The sequence below is a fragment of the Elgaria multicarinata genome, chromosome 3 (assembly GCF_023053635.1).
Source record: "Elgaria multicarinata webbii isolate HBS135686 ecotype San Diego chromosome 3, rElgMul1.1.pri, whole genome shotgun sequence".
In the NCBI taxonomy this organism is placed as follows: domain Eukaryota; kingdom Metazoa; phylum Chordata; class Lepidosauria; order Squamata; family Anguidae; genus Elgaria; species Elgaria multicarinata.
This window is the reverse complement of record NC_086173.1, coordinates 57259891-57277242: the sequence shown is the minus strand read 5'-3', so window position 1 is coordinate 57277242 and position 17352 is coordinate 57259891. Positions and strand designations below refer to the sequence as shown.

Sequence of the window (17352 nt, the reverse complement as noted above, 5' to 3'; positions counted from 1 at the left end):
GGGCCCTGCCGCTTTCGCTGTCGCCCATGCGGCGACAGCGGCAGGGCCCGGTAACCCCCCCGCTCTCCTCTCCCTTACCTGCCTCTGTCCGCGGTCCGTCAGCGTCTTCAATTGAGCCCGTGGTTCCAGCAGGAAGTCTGGGCCGCTTGCGGCCCAGACTTCCTGGTGGAACCACAGGCTCAATTGAAGACGGCGACGGACCGCGGACAGAGGCAGGTAAGGTCTCCCTCTCCCTTGGTCCCTTACCGGGCTCTGCCGCCGTCGCCGAATGGGCGGCGATGGCGGCAGGGCCCGGTAACCCCCCCTATGGGGGGGGGAACGGAGCTCCAATCCGGATCCGGAGCTCCGAGCGGAGCGGAGTGGGCATAGGTGGAGTGGGGGCGGGGCGGAGCGGCCCGATCCGAAAATGGCGGATCTGAAAGTGAAGCGGAGTGGGGGGTCCGTGCACACCCCTAGTGCTGAGTACTTAACAGGCAATTCACAGATCAGTTTTTACTTGCAAATTTCTCAAGCATATGTTTGCCTTTGATTAGTTGCACCGTGTGCTTCAATTCTGAAAATTTTAAATGGAGTCTTAGGCCTTAGCTAGACCTACCTGTTATTGCGCGATGGAGGGGTGAAGATCTCGCAATGTTTTTATCGTGCGATCCCCCCTGTTTACACGCGGCACATGACGGCCTCGGAAGGAGAGGCGTTGCGCCCGCCATTTTTTGTTTTCTTAAAGGAAAATATGCACACGAGCGCACGTGCGCAAAAGGTATGTTTTTAAAATTAAAAACCCCTTATTTTCCCCACTTCCCCACCCCACCCCTGATGGGCGCAGTGCTCTTGAGGAGCTCCACGCCCCATGCGCGGGTCCTGGCTCCTCGCGAGGAACCGAAACAAACTGCCATGCTCGGCCACACATTCTGCAGTCTCGGGCTCAGCCCAAGACCACGGAAAATATGGAGTCAAAGGGTAGGGTGAGATCCCAGAGCAAGGGAGGGATCATCCCTCCCTGATCACAGGATCCCCTTTGGGTCATGTGAACGCACAGGGATGATCCCGGGGATCGCCCCGGGATTTCACCCCATCTAGCTATGACCTTAGCTTCATTTTTGCTTCTATCTCATTTTAAGAAAGCAGCTTGCACTGACGTTTTGCAGGGGAGGGAGTGGAGCAGTGCACATCAAGGGATGCAGAAGATAATATACAAAAGCTGAGATTCAGCAGCTCCAATGCACATATGGAACTCCTCATGGATAAGGTGCTCCCCTTTCTCTTTTCTATACAATGAAACACTCAGTGCCTATTGGGAAATCCCTGTGTGGAGAATGCTTCTTCCGAAAAATATTTTTAATCACACACACACACACACACACACACACACACACACACACACACACACATATATATATATATATATATATATATATATATATATATATACCATTTGGCTTCACAATGGAGTCCTCAAGGCAGCTAACAACTTTCATTAAAAACAAAACAAACCTCCGTAACAAAACAGAAGGAACAGCACCCATAATAGCAAAACATTGAAATTTAAAACAATTAAAACATTCTGGGGGTCCAGAGCACATTCTGTTCTCTGAAAGTCTCTGGATTTCTTTAATGGCTGTTCCGTGTTTATACTCTACAGGGCAAATTCATCCGGATTCACTTCGGTGCCACTGGAAAGCTGGCCTCTGCAGATATTGAGACCTGTGAGTACTTGCACTGGCACACAGTCTGCAGCATATCAAATTGGGCTTACAAGCATTAATGTGAATCTCTGTTGCAGATCTGCTGGAAAAGTCGAGAGTGACCTTTCAGCTAAAGGCTGAAAGAAGTTACCACATTTTCTATCAGATTACCTCCAATAAGAAGCCAGAATTGATCGGTAAGTAAGATGCTCATTTATTGCCTTTCTCAGGTTATCTGGTAAGGTGGAATTTTTGTGTGCTGCTACTTGTTCAGTTAGAGCTGCTCAGAAAAACGGAGGAAATTATATTTCTTTTTCAAGACCTTTTGGGTCTTGAAATGTTACACATGATTACTTGAGACTAAATCCTATTGAACTCAGTAGGATTTACTTTACATAGGGTTGTGCTGTTGTTCTCCTTTTAGGTCAGAATCTAAGACGTTTTGTGCCAATTATCAGACTCTTCTGTTTGCATTTCAGAAATGCTTCTCATTACAACTAACCCTTATGACTATCCATTTATAAGCCAAGGGGAGATCACAGTCCAAAGCATTGATGACCAAGAGGAGCTAATAGCTACAGATGTAAGTATAAATTGTGATGATGACATAATAACTATAATACCATTATTGACTAATAATTTTAGCTAATTGCCCCGTGTTACAGACTGCTATAGATATCCTGGGTTTCACTGCTGAAGAGAAGGTTGGAATCTATAAATTGACAGGGGCAGTAATGCATTATGGGAACATGAAGTTTAAGCAGAAACCACGAGAGGAGCAGGCTGAGCCAGATGGATCTGAAGGTAATGGATTTATTGCACCTGCATTTATTGCTCTTGTGCATGAAAATGTTTAATACAACACGTACAAAGCATCCCTGGAAAGATTCACATTAATACTCTGAATATTAATAACAACAGGGATTGTATACAGCTCTTCCCATGTGGAGAGATATAGCAACGAAGCTAGATCTCTCCACCTTAATGAAGTTTCTTGTGATTGTCCCATGGTCATCTGATTCTGGTTTTCGCAGTTGATTGAGTTGTAGGGGCTTAAGGATGAAAAGAGGGATTTGGGAAAGAGGGTGGGTTTTGTTTTTCATTCTGTGGAAGATTTCCTATGGGATTCAATTGTCACTTTCTATTTACTTTTGAAGTCTCAATTAGAATGGTTAATAATGCTGGGTTTCAATGTTTGGTCGTCGTTGTTCTCTGACCAGAAGTTTGAAGGTTATACTCTTGCTTCAAACTAGCTCTGCTAACTGTGTAGTTCAGTACCTTGGTTATTCTGCAAGCGTTTTACAAATATTTGCTTCTTACATGTTTTGTTTTATAGAGGCTGACAAGACAGCTTATCTGATGGGCCTGAATTCTTCAGATCTGTTGAAAGCCTTATGTTTTCCCCGAGTGAAAGTGGGGAATGAATATGTGACCAAAGGTCAAACTGTAGACCAGGTGAGTGCACGCAGCAGGTCAAAAGTGTTTGCCAGCTTTTGTGAAGAACTTTCAGTATGTTTTTAGTTTGGAATCGAAAGTTTGGGGAAAAGTCTGGTCACACCTATCCTGCCCAGATTAACATCACTGAAATTCTCTCTAGAAAAGGTGACACCAACAGGAGAAACAAGTAGTGGTTTTGAATCGATCCGATTGTGAGTTGAGATGTGAAAACATCTACATGACACCAAGTACCATTCCCATTTTCTTTTTTTCAGGCAGTATTTTTAAAAGACCTCTGTGATGAGCTACCTTTTAACTTTGGCCATCCTGTGATTAAGCAATTTGTGTTATCCACTCCACCCTGGACGGAAAATCTCAATGGGCTTGTCCAGATGACACTTCCAGCTCTGCGGTTAGCAAAACTGTGGTTCTCTGGGGTTAGCACTAACCACAAGCTGTGTTGTCACACGCAACACTTTAAGCCATGGTTAGAGCTACTAACCCTGCAGCAGATGATCTGACTGTGGTTAGTGGGTGAGCAAGGTTTAGCAAAAATGCATCGCACAAGACACCTTAAGCCCTGCTGCTTAACCAAAAGACTTAACCAGCAGGTTTTAAAGTATCTTCTGAACTGTAGAATGATCCAATATTTAAGCTTATACACCTCCTGTGCTGGATTTCTGAGCTGGGATCAATCAGCCTCCATCTTAGCTAACACTATTATTCCTGAGTCATTCCCATCTCCCAGGCCAAACCAAGCAGTGATTCACCAACTTGCACAGGGACTTGTTTCCGTAACACATGTTTAATTATGCGACTGCTGTTAAGTGTCCGGAGTGTTGTCCACAGGTGCATCATGCTGTCAATGCGCTTTCCAAATCTGTCTATGAAAAGCTGTTCTTCTGGATGGTAGCTCGCATCAATCAACAACTGGATACAAAGTTGCCCAGACAACATTTCATTGGGGTCTTAGATATCGCAGGTTTTGAAATCTTTGAGGTATGTAGATCTGGTTTAACTGCTAGCTCTCCCACAATGACTAATTGCCCTTTTCCTTCTGTACTCTGTCCCAGGGCATTACTGCAACAGGAAACATGAGGGGTTGGGTGCAAGAATAATTTCCTAATGCAGTAGACGTTTGCAGTCTGTAGTGAAAAGACTGGAATAAGCTTCGTACATTCTCTTCTTTTTGGGAGAAGGAATAGGAGGAATAGCCAAAGCTCCACCCCAATGCCAAAGAGGCTGTAATCATTAGTAGAGAAAACCTCCACTCTGCCTGGGCTCTTCACCCTTTTGCCTAAAATCCTTGAAAATGAATTGAAAACTGCTTATCTGTGTATCTCTGAGGCCAAAGTGATCACATCTACATAAATTTTCTGTTCTTTTCCTGTAGTACAATAGCTTGGAGCAGCTCTGTATCAACTTCACCAATGAGAAACTGCAACAGTTTTTCAACCACCATATGTTCGTGCTGGAGCAGGAGGAATACAAGAAAGAAGGGATTGAATGGACTTTCATAGACTTTGGAATGGATTTGGCTGCCTGCATTGAGCTTATCGAGAAGGTACTTTGGAATATTGTCTTATAAATTAGCAACAACTTCAGAGAATGATATATTTGAAATAAAACTATGTTTGTTTTTCAATTTAGCCAATGGGTATTTTTTCCATCCTGGAAGAGGAGTGTATGTTTCCTAAGGCAACTGACACTTCTTTCAAGAACAAGCTTTATGACCAGCATCTTGGAAAATCTGCCAACTTCCAGAAGCCTAAGCCTGTCAAAGGCAAAGCAGAGGCCCACTTCTCCCTAGTGCATTATGCAGGGGTTGTGGACTACAATATCACTGGCTGGCTGGAAAAGAACAAGGACCCCTTGAATGAAACTGTTGTGGCGCTCTATCAAAAATCGTCAATCAAGATGTTGGCCAACCTTTATGCCACCTTTGCTACCCTAGATGATGGTAAGTTATGGGAACCTTTTACTTTACCTTCCAGTTCATTTATCACATTTGCTTTAGAAAGGTGTTATCTCTTATGCTTCCCATGGTCAGAAGGTTAATTATAGAAGCTGAACAAAAGATAGCTAATTTTACTTATGTCCTGCTTTCCAGCGGAAGGTGGTGGTGCTAAGAAGAAAGGAGCAAAGAAGAAGGGGTCATCTTTCCAAACTGTTTCTGCACTGTTCAGGGTAAGGCTTACAGAACGATTAGGCTGCAGGTTATGGTGATTAATTAATACAGCCATATACATGAAATGCCTGATCCATTAAATATCTATTTGTAGAGATGATTCTTCTTAATTGGTTAGACAAACTTCTGTTAAAATGCTGTCAAACAATGACCTGTTAACTCAAATTATGGTATCTATGGCCTTGTTCAGACAACACGCTAACCCATGCTGCTTAACCATGCATTCCCTTAACCATTTTGTGGTTATGCAGCATGGTTTAACGTGTTGTCTGAACCAGGCCTATAGGTGTGTTTGGATCAGCAATACATTACCCAGTGATGCATCTGACTTTGATTCTTTGTTGGAGACTGGAGACTGGGCTAAAGTGGCCATAAATAAGAGGGTGCAGATCTTATTAACCCAAACTTCAGGGAGAGAGTTCTTCCTCCAAATGCAGTAAGATAAAATTGAAAATATGTAAACAAATACATGTCTTGAGGCTCTCCTTATCAAAATACTATAATTTAATAGCATTGTAATCAATAGAAAACTTGAGCTACATAGTTGTTGTTGTTGTTGTTGTTGTTGTTGTTGTTGTTGTTGTTGTTTTTAAAAATCCCCAAACCAATTGTTTATTTAAGGAGCTACAGTTGCTCTGTTCAAATTACAGGAAAACTTGAACAAACTGATGTCAAACTTGCGGACAACTCACCCACATTTTGTGCGCTGTATCATCCCCAATGAAACCAAAACTCCAGGTAACTTACAGAATCTGGCATGTGGATTTCCAGGAACACATCAGTAGAACATCAGCAAAAGTTGATATTTTTCTTTGTTTTCTCTTGCACAGGTGTAATGGATCACAAGCTTGTCCTACACCAACTGAGATGTAATGGAGTGCTTGAAGGCATTCGAATCTGCAGGAAGGGATTTCCAAACAGGATCTTATATGGTGACTTTAAACAAAGGTCTGTCAGGGAAATCTTCGGGGGCCTTTCAGTTTGTACTGAGGCACTTATTAGAAAACACTGCCTAGAAATCTAGATATATTCAAGAGCAAGCAAACTCCTGTTATATACTACAATTTTGATTCAGCAATCTCTGCATATAGAAACTATGCATTTTTGTGCTGTATTACACTAACTCTGTCTTTGCCCATGGAACATTTCTTTTGCTTTAGCATTTTGTACAATCTGGAGAAATATTTGGACAAAATCCATCATAACCTCCTGAGACTAACTACAATCTTGCTGCCTCTTTATGAAGTATGATCTAAGCGATCAGAAGATATTAGAAGTGTGCCAGTGTGCTTATTCTTCCTACACTGATTTCAACATTAAAATAACCTGTTTATGTTTAAATGAACAGATACCGTGTTCTGAATGCTAGTGCTATCCCAGAGGGCCAGTTTATGGACAGCAAGAAAGCCTGTGAGAAATTGCTAGGATCCATTGATATTGATCACACTCAGTACAAATTTGGGCACACCAAAGTAAGCACTTCTCCATGCTAAGAACTTAGGCACAAGCTTTAAGCGTGCAAGACAGAAACTCTACTCTTCATTCTCTTTTCTCAGGTGTTCTTCAAGGCTGGTTTGCTGGGCCTTTTGGAAGAGATGAGAGACGACCGTCTAGCATTGCTTATTACTCGCACACAGGCTGTGTGCAGGGGGTACCTCATGAGAGCGGAATACCAAAAGATGGTGGCGAGAAGGTAGAATGTCTTTCTCTTCCTTAGCACCTGTCAGTTTATACTGGGGTTCCTCAACTTATTAGATGCATTGCCTTTTCTCCTGCCATGCTTGCCCAAAATCAGTAGTAGAAACATTATGTGAGCAGACATCTGCTCATGCAATGGGTTTTTCTCTTCCTCTCCTCCCCCCTGAACCCCTGTATGCCCCCCAGATCTGGTCCAACAGGTCACCAAACCTACAGAACAGATCTGAGGACATATGAGGGGTTGCAGGAGAGAGGGTGAATCACCAGTGGTATCCAATCTGCTGGTGGACTGACACCACTGGATACAAGCCATAGCCTATGACCAAAATATTGAGTATTTGGAACACTGCCTCTTGAAATTTCCACTGCTCTCTTCTTCTCTATGTTGCAGCAGTGTAATCCTATCATGTCTCTTTAAAGCAAAGCTCCTAATACGCTTGAAGAAGGCCTTGACAGTATTATTTGTAGAAATGCATGCAAACTGAAAGTTACTAAGTCTTCTGTTCCAGCATTTCCTGAAATTCTATAGTTGCAGTTGGTACAAAGGGTGTGTGTGCTTATGTACACTGTTACTCTGAACTAAGGGAACTACTTGGTTAAGTAATTTCATATTTATTTGAATATTTATAGCTGGACCCCTTGAAATAATGTAGCTGAAGCTTCATTAACGAGTTCCAGGGCTTTGCTTAGGAACCCCTAATTTCATTTTGTTTCCACAATGACTAACTTTATGGAGTGGTTCCGTCACAGGGAAGCCATCTTCACCATTCAGTACAACATTCGCTCATTCATGAATGTCAAACACTGGCCATGGATGAAGCTGTTCTTCAAGATTAAGCCACTGTTGAGGAGTGCTGAAGCAGAGAAAGAAATGGCCAATATGAAAGAAGAGTTTCAAAAAACCAAAGAAGAGCTAGCCAAATCTGAAGCCAAAAGGAAAGAACTGGAGGAAAAAATGGTATCTCTGTTGCAAGAGAAAAATGATCTCCAGCTTCAAGTACAATCTGTAAGTATCCTCCTATGGTCAATGTTAGGAAATCTGGTACTCTGAACAAATTATTAAAATAATATGATTTTTTAAAATTTTATATATAAATTTCTGTCTTATCCTTCTAGAGGCCATACATCACTCAAAGCAACTTGCAACAATTTAAAACCATAATACAATATAAAACAATACAGTAGAAGTCCAATAGATCCAACAGTAATGTACTCCCCTGTCTAGTTCCCAGTGTAGATAAACTACTAAGGCAACTAAAGCAGTTTGGGTCCCAAAACTAGACCGGAGCCAGATAGCAATGGGTCTAGATAATCCATTTCATCCAAAAATCCCTGGAGCTGAAATGACACTAAGTGCTCCATGCCCCACAATGCCAATTGAGACTCTCTGGTGGAATCCAGGGTGTTTTTCAAATAAAGGTTTTACTACAGCCATATTAAGGTTGGATAGAACGATACCCTCCTCTAAAGAGACACTCTTCATTCACCTTATCCACTCAACCAAGCCTCTTTTGGCTGCCCAAGAAGGGCAAGGATTAAGCACATAATTGCTTGCTGTCACACTACCAAGGACCTTATCTTAAGGCTCTGAAAAATGAAGTCTATCTAAAATGACTGGACAAAGGAATACCAAAGGTACATCATTAGGAACTGCTACAACCATGGTATCTATGTTGGAGTGAATGCAAGTGACTTTATCCACAAAATGTCTTGCAAAATTGTCATAATGGGCAAATAAAACCTCCTCCGTTTTATTTAGAATCCGTTCTAACTGATTCTTGGTGTAATTGATCTTCCACCATTTTGAAGAACTGCAGGATGACTCTGTGTGAATGCAATGGTCATGGAAAAGTATAGTTTCTTTGCTACTACCAGAGTATAGGCCTTAATATGGGCTCTAACTTGTGTTTGTGGTCTGATTCATTCCAGGTTTTCCTCCATTCTCACTCTAGTCATCAACACAAGTCTAAGCATCTCATTTACACAAGGTCTGGATCCTGGCCATAAAGTTAAAATTGAGCAAATTTGAAACTGTTAGTTAACTTTATAGGGGGAGCATTCCAGAAAGTGGTATGCAGTTACATTGCCTGTTGGAGTTGAAGAGTAATGAATATCATTCTTTTTTCTCTAATAAGGAAAGTGAAAGTTTGGCAGATGCTGAGGAAAGATGTGACCAGCTGATCAAAACCAAAATCCAGCTGGAGGCTAAAATCAAGGAGTTGACTGAACGAGCAGAGGATGAAGAAGAGCTGAACGCAGAGCTGACAGCCAAGAAAAGGAAACTGGAGGATGAGTGTTCTGAGCTGAAGAAAGATATTGATGACCTTGAGTTAACGTTGGCCAAGGTTGAAAAAGAAAAGCATGCCACTGAAAACAAGGTAATCTCTTTAATGTTGCTTTTAAAAGGTCATTTCACCTTTATGTTTTTCTTACTGGAAAGTGTCGGGAATAACATGCCAAGCTATGCAATAAAAATCCATTTTTAAAACATTGCCGTAAAACTTTTCATTTTCATATTGCAAACTGTCACTTTTTAATGTAACCGGTTTCCTGTTTTGTGCCTTTATCTATGCAATTAATGACAGTATGTTAAGGACAAAGAGTGAGAATATGTTATTGGAGCATCTAATGATCCTAGTTTAATAATTTCTGTCCTAAGATTCTTGCCAGGATTTCAAATGGTCCCAATGCTTTCAACAATGTTATATTGTGTTCCATAGGTTAAGAACCTAACAGAAGAAATGGCAGTTTTGGATGAAACTATTGTGAAATTAACTAAGGAAAAGAAAGCCCTCCAAGAAGCCCATCAACAAGCTCTTGATGACTTACAAGCTGAGGAAGACAAAGTCAATACTCTCACTAAAGCCAAAACCAAGCTGGAACAGCAAGTTGATGATGTGAGAAAGCGAATCCCAGTCATTAATGAACTTTCAGTTTCAAACTTCTCCAAATTAATGAAATGTGTGTTTGAGCCTCTATCTGTGCCCACGAGGAATTCTCAGATAATTAAGACCGAAGGCTTTCCTAGTAGCATTCATCTTGCCTTTGGCCCAGCTATAAATAAGTGGGGGAGGAAAAGAGAGCACCAAAACATACATTTAAGGGCCCTGAGTTGGGAGGAGATCCTATGAAAGCAAACTGCTTGCAGAACAAGAGTGGATGAGGCACACTACCCCGTTTCCACTGACTATAGTGGTTTGAGAATGTGGAAGGGGGATTCTTATGGCCTTTTGCTTCCCAGCCCAACTGGGAATACACACTGGAGTGACGGAGGGAAAGACCCATATCTCTGATGACAAATGGCCATTCCTTGCAAGAAGGCTTACTTCACATTTTGTAAATATTGAATTTAACCCAAGGGGGGGGATCATTTGCCTTAGAAATCCATCTCTGAGACTGACCACTAACCTTAAGCTTGTGTTACAGCTGGAAGGCTCCTTGGAACAAGAAAAGAAAATCCGCATGGATCTTGAAAGAGCCAAGAGAAAGTTAGAAGGGGACTTGAAACTTTCCCAGGAATCTCTCATGGATCTAGAAAATGATAAACAGCAGCTTGAAGAAAAGTTGAAGAAGTATGGAATGTGTAAACTCTAGTTGCGTATTAAAGTATGTTTAGAGGATCTTTTTTAATTAAACAGTCACTCTGTTCATTTATAGGAAAGACTTTGAGTACGGCCAATTGCAAAGCAAAATTGAGGATGAGCAAACTTTGGGTATCCAGCTGCAGAAGAAAATCAAAGAACTGCAGGCATGAATTGTTTTCTTCATACTTAAGTTTTCATCCCAAATCATTTTTACTTAGTAACAATGATGATAAGAATGCTTGGTTAAAATTAATTACTGCTTAGGTGTATGAAATGTATAATGATAGATATCTTCCACTTCGTAAAACCAAAACTTTGCTTAGTAAAAACATTAACTTTGTTTGTTCCACATATGTATTTTTCACTAGATAGCTAAATCTAGACAGCTAAGGCCAAAAAACAATTAGGAATAAGATAGCCCTATTTTCAAGTTGTTTATAGTGTGGCGCAGAGCGGTAAAGCAGCAGTTTCTGCAGCTGAAACTCTCCCCACGGCCTGAGTTCGATCCCAGCAGAAGCTGGTTTCAGGCAGCCGGCTCGGGTCGACTCAGCCTTCCATCCTCCCGAGGTCAGTAAAATGAGTACCCAGCTAGCTGGGGGAAAGGTAATAATGGCCGGGGAAGGCAATGGCAAACCACCACGCTATAAGGCCTGCCAAGAAAACGTCAGCGAAAGCTGGCATCCCTCCAAGAGTCAGTAATGACTCAGTGCTTGCACGAGAGGTTCCTTTCCTTTCCTTATAGTGTAATACAATGAAACTATAATATTAATCTCTCCCCACCCCACCCCAAAAAAGTAGTTCTCTAAAGCAGTTCTTGCAAATCTCTATGCTTTCCATTTCCTTTCATACCCATCACAAACTACTTGTCTTTACTGTTAAGCCTCTTCACATATTTGGCCTGATCTAACTTTCTGGCCTCATTTCCCATTATATCTCTGCCTTTTTCTTTTTCTTTCTCAACTCACTCGCCCTCAGCTGCTCAAAGGTTTCCTGCTCCACTTCTTTCCCGTTGCTTGACCTCCTGTGCCTGTACTCCTTGAACATATGCCTGTTGCTACCTCTTTGTCATTCATCAAATTCCTTCTTCAAAATGCAGTTTATACAAAGATTTAATCTTCATTCTCAACTTCAGCCAAGCTCAAGTACATGTAACTGCATTTACATTTTTTCTAGTTACTCTTGCCTGTCTTACTGTTAATTTTAGATTGGGCTCCTTGTCATTGTCATCTTCCTTCTCCTCCTCCTCCTTCTCCTCCTCCTCCATTTTCTCTTATGAATCTTTGAAATGCTATCTTCATTGATAGCCCTGCACTATTAATAATGGTAATAAGAAGAATACGAACCAGTAACCATAAAACCCCCTCTTCCTGTGTAGGCTCGCATTGAGGAACTCGAAGAGGAGATTGAGGCTGAGAGAGCAACTCGGGCTAAGGCAGAGAAGCAACGAGCTGATTTGGCACGTGAGCTGGAGGAAATCAGTGAGAGACTTGAAGAAGCTGGAGGGGCCACCTCTGCCCAGATTGAAATCAATAAGAAGCGGGAGGCAGAATTCCAAAAAATGAGGCGTGATCTGGAGGAATCTGCCCTACAGCATGAAGCCACGGTAGCAGCTCTCCGCAAGAAGCATGCAGATAGCACGGCTGAGCTTGGCGAGCAAATTGATAACCTGCAGCGTGTCAAACAAAAGTTGGAGAAAGAAAAGAGTGAGTGTAAAATGGAGATTGATGACCTGGCCAGTAGCCTGGAGTCTGTTTCCAAATCAAAGGTACTTAAAATGAAATAAAGAAGTCCTTCAGAGACCCAGATTAAAGAAGTGCATTCTCAATCATGCACAGCTATATAAACACAAACACAGGCATAGATAATATATCCTTACTGTTTCAATTAATTTTTTATCACCAAAGGCTAATCTAGAGAAAATGTGCCGAACATTGGAGGACCAACTCAGTGAACTAAAGGTCAAGTCGGAGGAAAACCAGAGATCGGTGAACGATTTAACCACGCAGAAAGCTCGTCTACAGGCTGAGTCGGGTAAGAAAAATAGTGAGGGTGATCAAAGATGCAAATTTGGATATTTGTGTTGTCAGTGAAATGTCTGCAACGCATATTTACCTGCAGTGGATTTTTAGTCTAAAGCCTGAAGCTAACCTCAGAGACACCAATGGAAACATAGAGCAGACTTCCATGAGCTGGCTGAGGAGTGAAGTGATAATGTAGTATTTGCATGAGGAAGTAGATTTTAAAGGTATTCTGGGGGAATCATTGGGACCCTCAGAAGCTAGATGAGTTGTAACGACAGATAAAGAGAAAATGAAACAGAACCAAATGTGATTCTGATTTCACACTTTGGGGGCTTAATTTGTGCCAGGACTCACCAGTACCAAGTCCACAATCTATGTTGTGAGCTGAGCCCTAAAAAATGTGGGTTGATAATAAGGAAGAGAGTTCACTTAGGGGCCGCATGCATGTTGCACAGAAGGAGGAGCAAAAGGAAGTGTGACTGACTTGTGCTTCTTCATTTAACATTGTGTGTTGCCTCCACATTTTGATCACATGCATCTCACCATGGGGGAAGTTGTGTGAATGGTTCCTTTATAAGATACACTGAAGTTGCAAAAAGAAGAGGCATGAATGGCCTGTGCTTTCTTTCCGTTCATCCTCACTTCTGTGAAGCTGCATTGATACAGTATGAATTTCAAACCCCACTGACTAGCAAAAAACACAAAAGCAATGTCTGGGATTAGGGCTTTTATATCAGGGGATGTGGTTTCTAGGGAAGTTTGCGCCATGGTTCTTTCAAAGCAGGGTGCACAATATTTCCAACCCTGAGGGCTGTATGTGATGGTGGTTTGGGGTGAGAGGCAGCATGCACACGCATATTGCACACATATGCATCCCAACAATCTGTATGTGAGTATCACTGGAGTAGGGAGTAATCCTGGACCTCTACCCCCTCCCCCAGTAATCCTGAGGGATTGCTGACACAGAGCACTGATTGGTGTGAAATTCAGGACAGATAAAAGGAAGTACTTGTTCATACAGCACGTAGTTAAAACTATGGAATTCACTATCACAAGATGTAGTGATGGGCAACAATTTGGATGGCTTTAAAAGGGGCTTGGAAAATTCATGGAGAATAAAACTATTGATGGCTACTAGTCCTGAAAGCTATTTGGTACCTTCAGTATCAGAGGATGTAAGCCTATGTACACCGGTTGCTGGGGAACATGGATGGGAGGGTGCTGTTGTACCATGTCCTACTTTGTTGGTCCCTGGTCAACAGCTGGTTGGCCACTGTGTGAACCGAATCCTGGACTAGACGGACCCTTGGTCTGATCCAGCACAGCCTTTCTTATGCTCTAGAACAGAGGGGAGAAAACGTTATATACTGTATAAGGATTTCTGGGAGAGGGAGTGGGGAATCCAGCAGTTGAAGTGGGGTCAGGGCACCCAAGAGGGGCACAACAAAGTTCTTGGGAGGTTGCATGTGATCCCTAGGCTGCAGGTTGTGCACACCTATAACAACAGAATGCAATATGCAGGGTTTTTGGTTGGACCAGAATATCTATGAAAGGCAGAGTGCTTGGGGGAACAACTCTCATAAGGCATGAGAATAACAGGCTGCTTGTGCTATAAGTGTTAGATATGGAATTGCACCTAATATTATTGTGAGTATCAGTGATATCAATTTATGTATGCCAAATTTTATAAAGAGAAAATTAAATTATTAAATTAATTAATTAAATAACCAGTTCATCTCCTTTGGTCAAAGGTGAATTGTCACGTCAACTTGAGGAGAAGGAGAGCATAATATCCCAGCTTTCCAGAAGCAAGCAAGCATTTACCCAGCAAATAGAAGAACTGAAAAGGCAGCTAGAGGAAGAGTCCAAGGTATTCATAGAGGAAGGGTCCTGGGGAACATGGATTCTGCAGTTTTTAAAAATAAATTTTCAATGCTTTTAGTCCCATTTGGCAGCAACATTTGACAGTATTGTATTTGGCAGCATAAAGCACAACTGCACCATGATCACTGTCAATGGGGTGGTGGTGGTGGGTTGTCTGCCAGTGGAAGGGTCTATGCTGTTTATGGAGTCCTGCCCTTGATCAGCAGAAACATACCTGCGTCATCTGATGTAATGATATCATACGCTGGCAGGCTTTCAGTCTGAAGCACACTTACCTGGGTATAAATCCTCTTGCACTCATTGCATAGGATTGCACTGTTACATATTTTTCTCCACTTTTGTAATTTCTCTTGCATCTGACAAATGCCAGCCCATTAATTGTGACTTTTGGTTTAATCTGTACATTTCAAGTATAACCATCAGTGATGAGATAGTACAAGCAATTAGTCTGCTGTTCTTGTAGGCTATTTGATCCATTCACAGGAATCCAAATGCATTGGAATACACTATTAAACATTTATAGATCTTTCCAGCACTGGGAACTGCTCAAATATTGTGTCATATTGAATTTACTGATTTTAATTAGGATATCTTTACTCTGATGGCAAGGGGCTTACACCGATTACACAAAACACCCCAGGCATTGTCTGTTGTTATAGAGCAATCATGAAGATTTCCCCATGGTAACAGTAGGGCATATGTTATCAACTGGGTTCAGTTAAAATGGATGCATGGTATAATTAATTCTTAGGCGAAGAATGCTCTGGCTCATGCTTTACAATCTGCACGCCATGACTGTGACTTGCTCCGGGAACAATATGAAGAGGAACAAGAAGCCAAGAGTGAGCTCCAGCGTGCCTTGTCCAAAGCCAACAGTGAAGTGGCTCAGTGGAGAACCAAATATGAGACTGATGCCATTCAACGCACAGAGGAGTTGGAAGAGGCCAAGTAAGTATTGGGGTGAGAAGTGGCAAGTTAACAATCATTTTCACACCTTGCCTTGACCAATTTTTCATTTCCTTTATTACATTTCTACACTGTCCAACAGCCACAGCTCTCTGGGCGATTTACAAAGATATATAGCATAATATAAAACTGTTATCATACAAAAATGAAAAACTTTTAAACAATCAAGAATAAAAATCCTTGGACCCATTAAAAAGACTTATCATATGCTGTCAAATACCTGGGAGTAGAGGAAAATATTGGTGCCAGGCAGATCTCAGTGGGGAGAGTGTTCCACAATTAGGGAACCTCCACCGCGAAGGCTGTCTTCCTTGTTGCCATCCTCTGAACCTCCTTTGGAGGTGGGCCTCAGATGATGGGTGGATGATGGGCCTCAGAAGATGGGCCTCAGCTTTAGGGTGGATTCCTGCATTGAGCAGGGGGTTGGACTCGATGGCCTTGTAGGCCCCTTCCAACTCTGCTATTCTATGATTCTATGATCATAGTACACAGGTAAATTCATACTGGGAGAGATGCTCAAGACCATTATCTATTCGTGTGAGCAACCCAACGTAAGCGAGTGGTTAATTGTTCTCAGGTGCACCAATTTTCAGGATATCCAACACATATTTCAGCATGGTGGAAATCCTGACATTGGCACAATCTATGGATTGTTGGCTCACATGCTATACAGGACATTTGAAAAAATGTCTTTAATGCAAATGTAGCTCAACGTATTGTGTGAATTTGTTTGCAGAAACTAAATGCATTATACTAAAACCAGCTTTTGTCCCTCCCTCTAACTGCTTGTGTTTTCTTACTACCTCAGAGCAACTGGAGGATCCAGGCTACCATGTCTTATCAGTGGCAAGGGAGGATTGGGCTTTTTTGTTCAAAGATATAAATCAGGACCTCACTTCCAGTTTCATTTATTTATAAGCAGTTGCACTGCTTTATACATTTGCTGGCAGTATACACTGCTAGGGGAAGAATACCACAACAGTGTATGGGGCCCTGCTAATCATGCAGTTCTACAAACATGCTGGTATCTAAGCTACCCTGCACTGAGCAGTGCAATTGATAGATAATATACATATCAACAGGACATCATTGTTATGATCTGACTTCTTTAAGGAAAAAACTCGCCCAGCGGCTTCAAGAAGCTGAAGAGCAAGTTGAAGCTGTGAATTCCAAGTGTGCTTCCCTGGAGAAGACCAAGCAGAGGTTGCAATGTGAGGTGGAAGACCTGATGGTGGATGTTGAGAGAGCAAATGCACAGGCAGCTGCTCTGGACAAGAAACAAAGGAATTTTGACAAGGTATATTTTGAACAAGCCCCATCTCTAGTATCAGCCCTTAGCTGAGAAAAAGGACACTCCTCATCTCCAAGACACTCCTCATGTCACCCTGGCCGTGGTGGGAGAAATGTTGACATTTGACATTTTGAATATGAGCTACCACTTGCTACAAAGAGTCTTACTTCTACCTATTAAAAGGGCTTTTAGAGCCCATTCTCTGGCACCAGCAACTTGGCCCAGATTTCTGGAATAGGGGCATTATAATTTACAGAGAGGAAGCTCCCCCAATATTTTTTTTTAATGGATGTGAAACTGTTTGAGCTTCCTGATTCACAGCTTTTTCAACCCTTCACATATACAACTTGCGGTCTTGTCCCTCAGTGATTCACAGCTGCATACATGAACTGCCTCCATTGAAAAGTAGTATGTTTGACATGTTTTTGAGTGATATGGATGGTCTGTTTGAAGTATCTGATCTGTGACGGCTGTTTCACACATTTCTTTTAATATTCCACATTTCTTCCACTATGGAATTCATGGAGATACATAAGATCCCCACATCTCCCGTCTGGGCATGAACTAGACCTGAACAGGCTTAGCTTCAGTAAGATAGCTG

The 17352-nt window shown here is 42.0% G+C and overlaps 1 protein-coding gene across 2 annotated transcripts in view; it reads left to right on the top strand.

The window, feature by feature from the left end:
• Window positions 1–17352, top strand: part of LOC134394714 (myosin-1B) — a 111316-nt gene that overhangs the window by 7717 nt on the left and 86247 nt on the right. The window contains exons 9-31 of one of the 2 annotated variants that reach the window (XM_063120387.1): window positions 1640–1703; window positions 1781–1879; window positions 2162–2265; window positions 2348–2486; window positions 3019–3137; window positions 3969–4118; window positions 4513–4683; window positions 4770–5079; window positions 5230–5306; window positions 5958–6045; window positions 6138–6255; window positions 6656–6779; window positions 6864–7000; window positions 7756–8011; window positions 9141–9383; window positions 9726–9902; window positions 10432–10577; window positions 10663–10753; window positions 11965–12354; window positions 12494–12620; window positions 14362–14480; window positions 15246–15442; window positions 16574–16757. The exons of the other annotated variant lie outside the window; for it this stretch is intronic. Of the exons in view, the coding sequence (XP_062976457.1) occupies window positions 1640–1703; window positions 1781–1879; window positions 2162–2265; window positions 2348–2486; window positions 3019–3137; window positions 3969–4118; window positions 4513–4683; window positions 4770–5079; window positions 5230–5306; window positions 5958–6045; window positions 6138–6255; window positions 6656–6779; window positions 6864–7000; window positions 7756–8011; window positions 9141–9383; window positions 9726–9902; window positions 10432–10577; window positions 10663–10753; window positions 11965–12354; window positions 12494–12620; window positions 14362–14480; window positions 15246–15442; window positions 16574–16757 (3630 nt within the window). The remainder of the gene's footprint in view (window positions 1–1639; window positions 1704–1780; window positions 1880–2161; window positions 2266–2347; window positions 2487–3018; window positions 3138–3968; window positions 4119–4512; window positions 4684–4769; window positions 5080–5229; window positions 5307–5957; window positions 6046–6137; window positions 6256–6655; window positions 6780–6863; window positions 7001–7755; window positions 8012–9140; window positions 9384–9725; window positions 9903–10431; window positions 10578–10662; window positions 10754–11964; window positions 12355–12493; window positions 12621–14361; window positions 14481–15245; window positions 15443–16573; window positions 16758–17352) is intronic. 2 annotated transcript variants of the gene reach the window in all.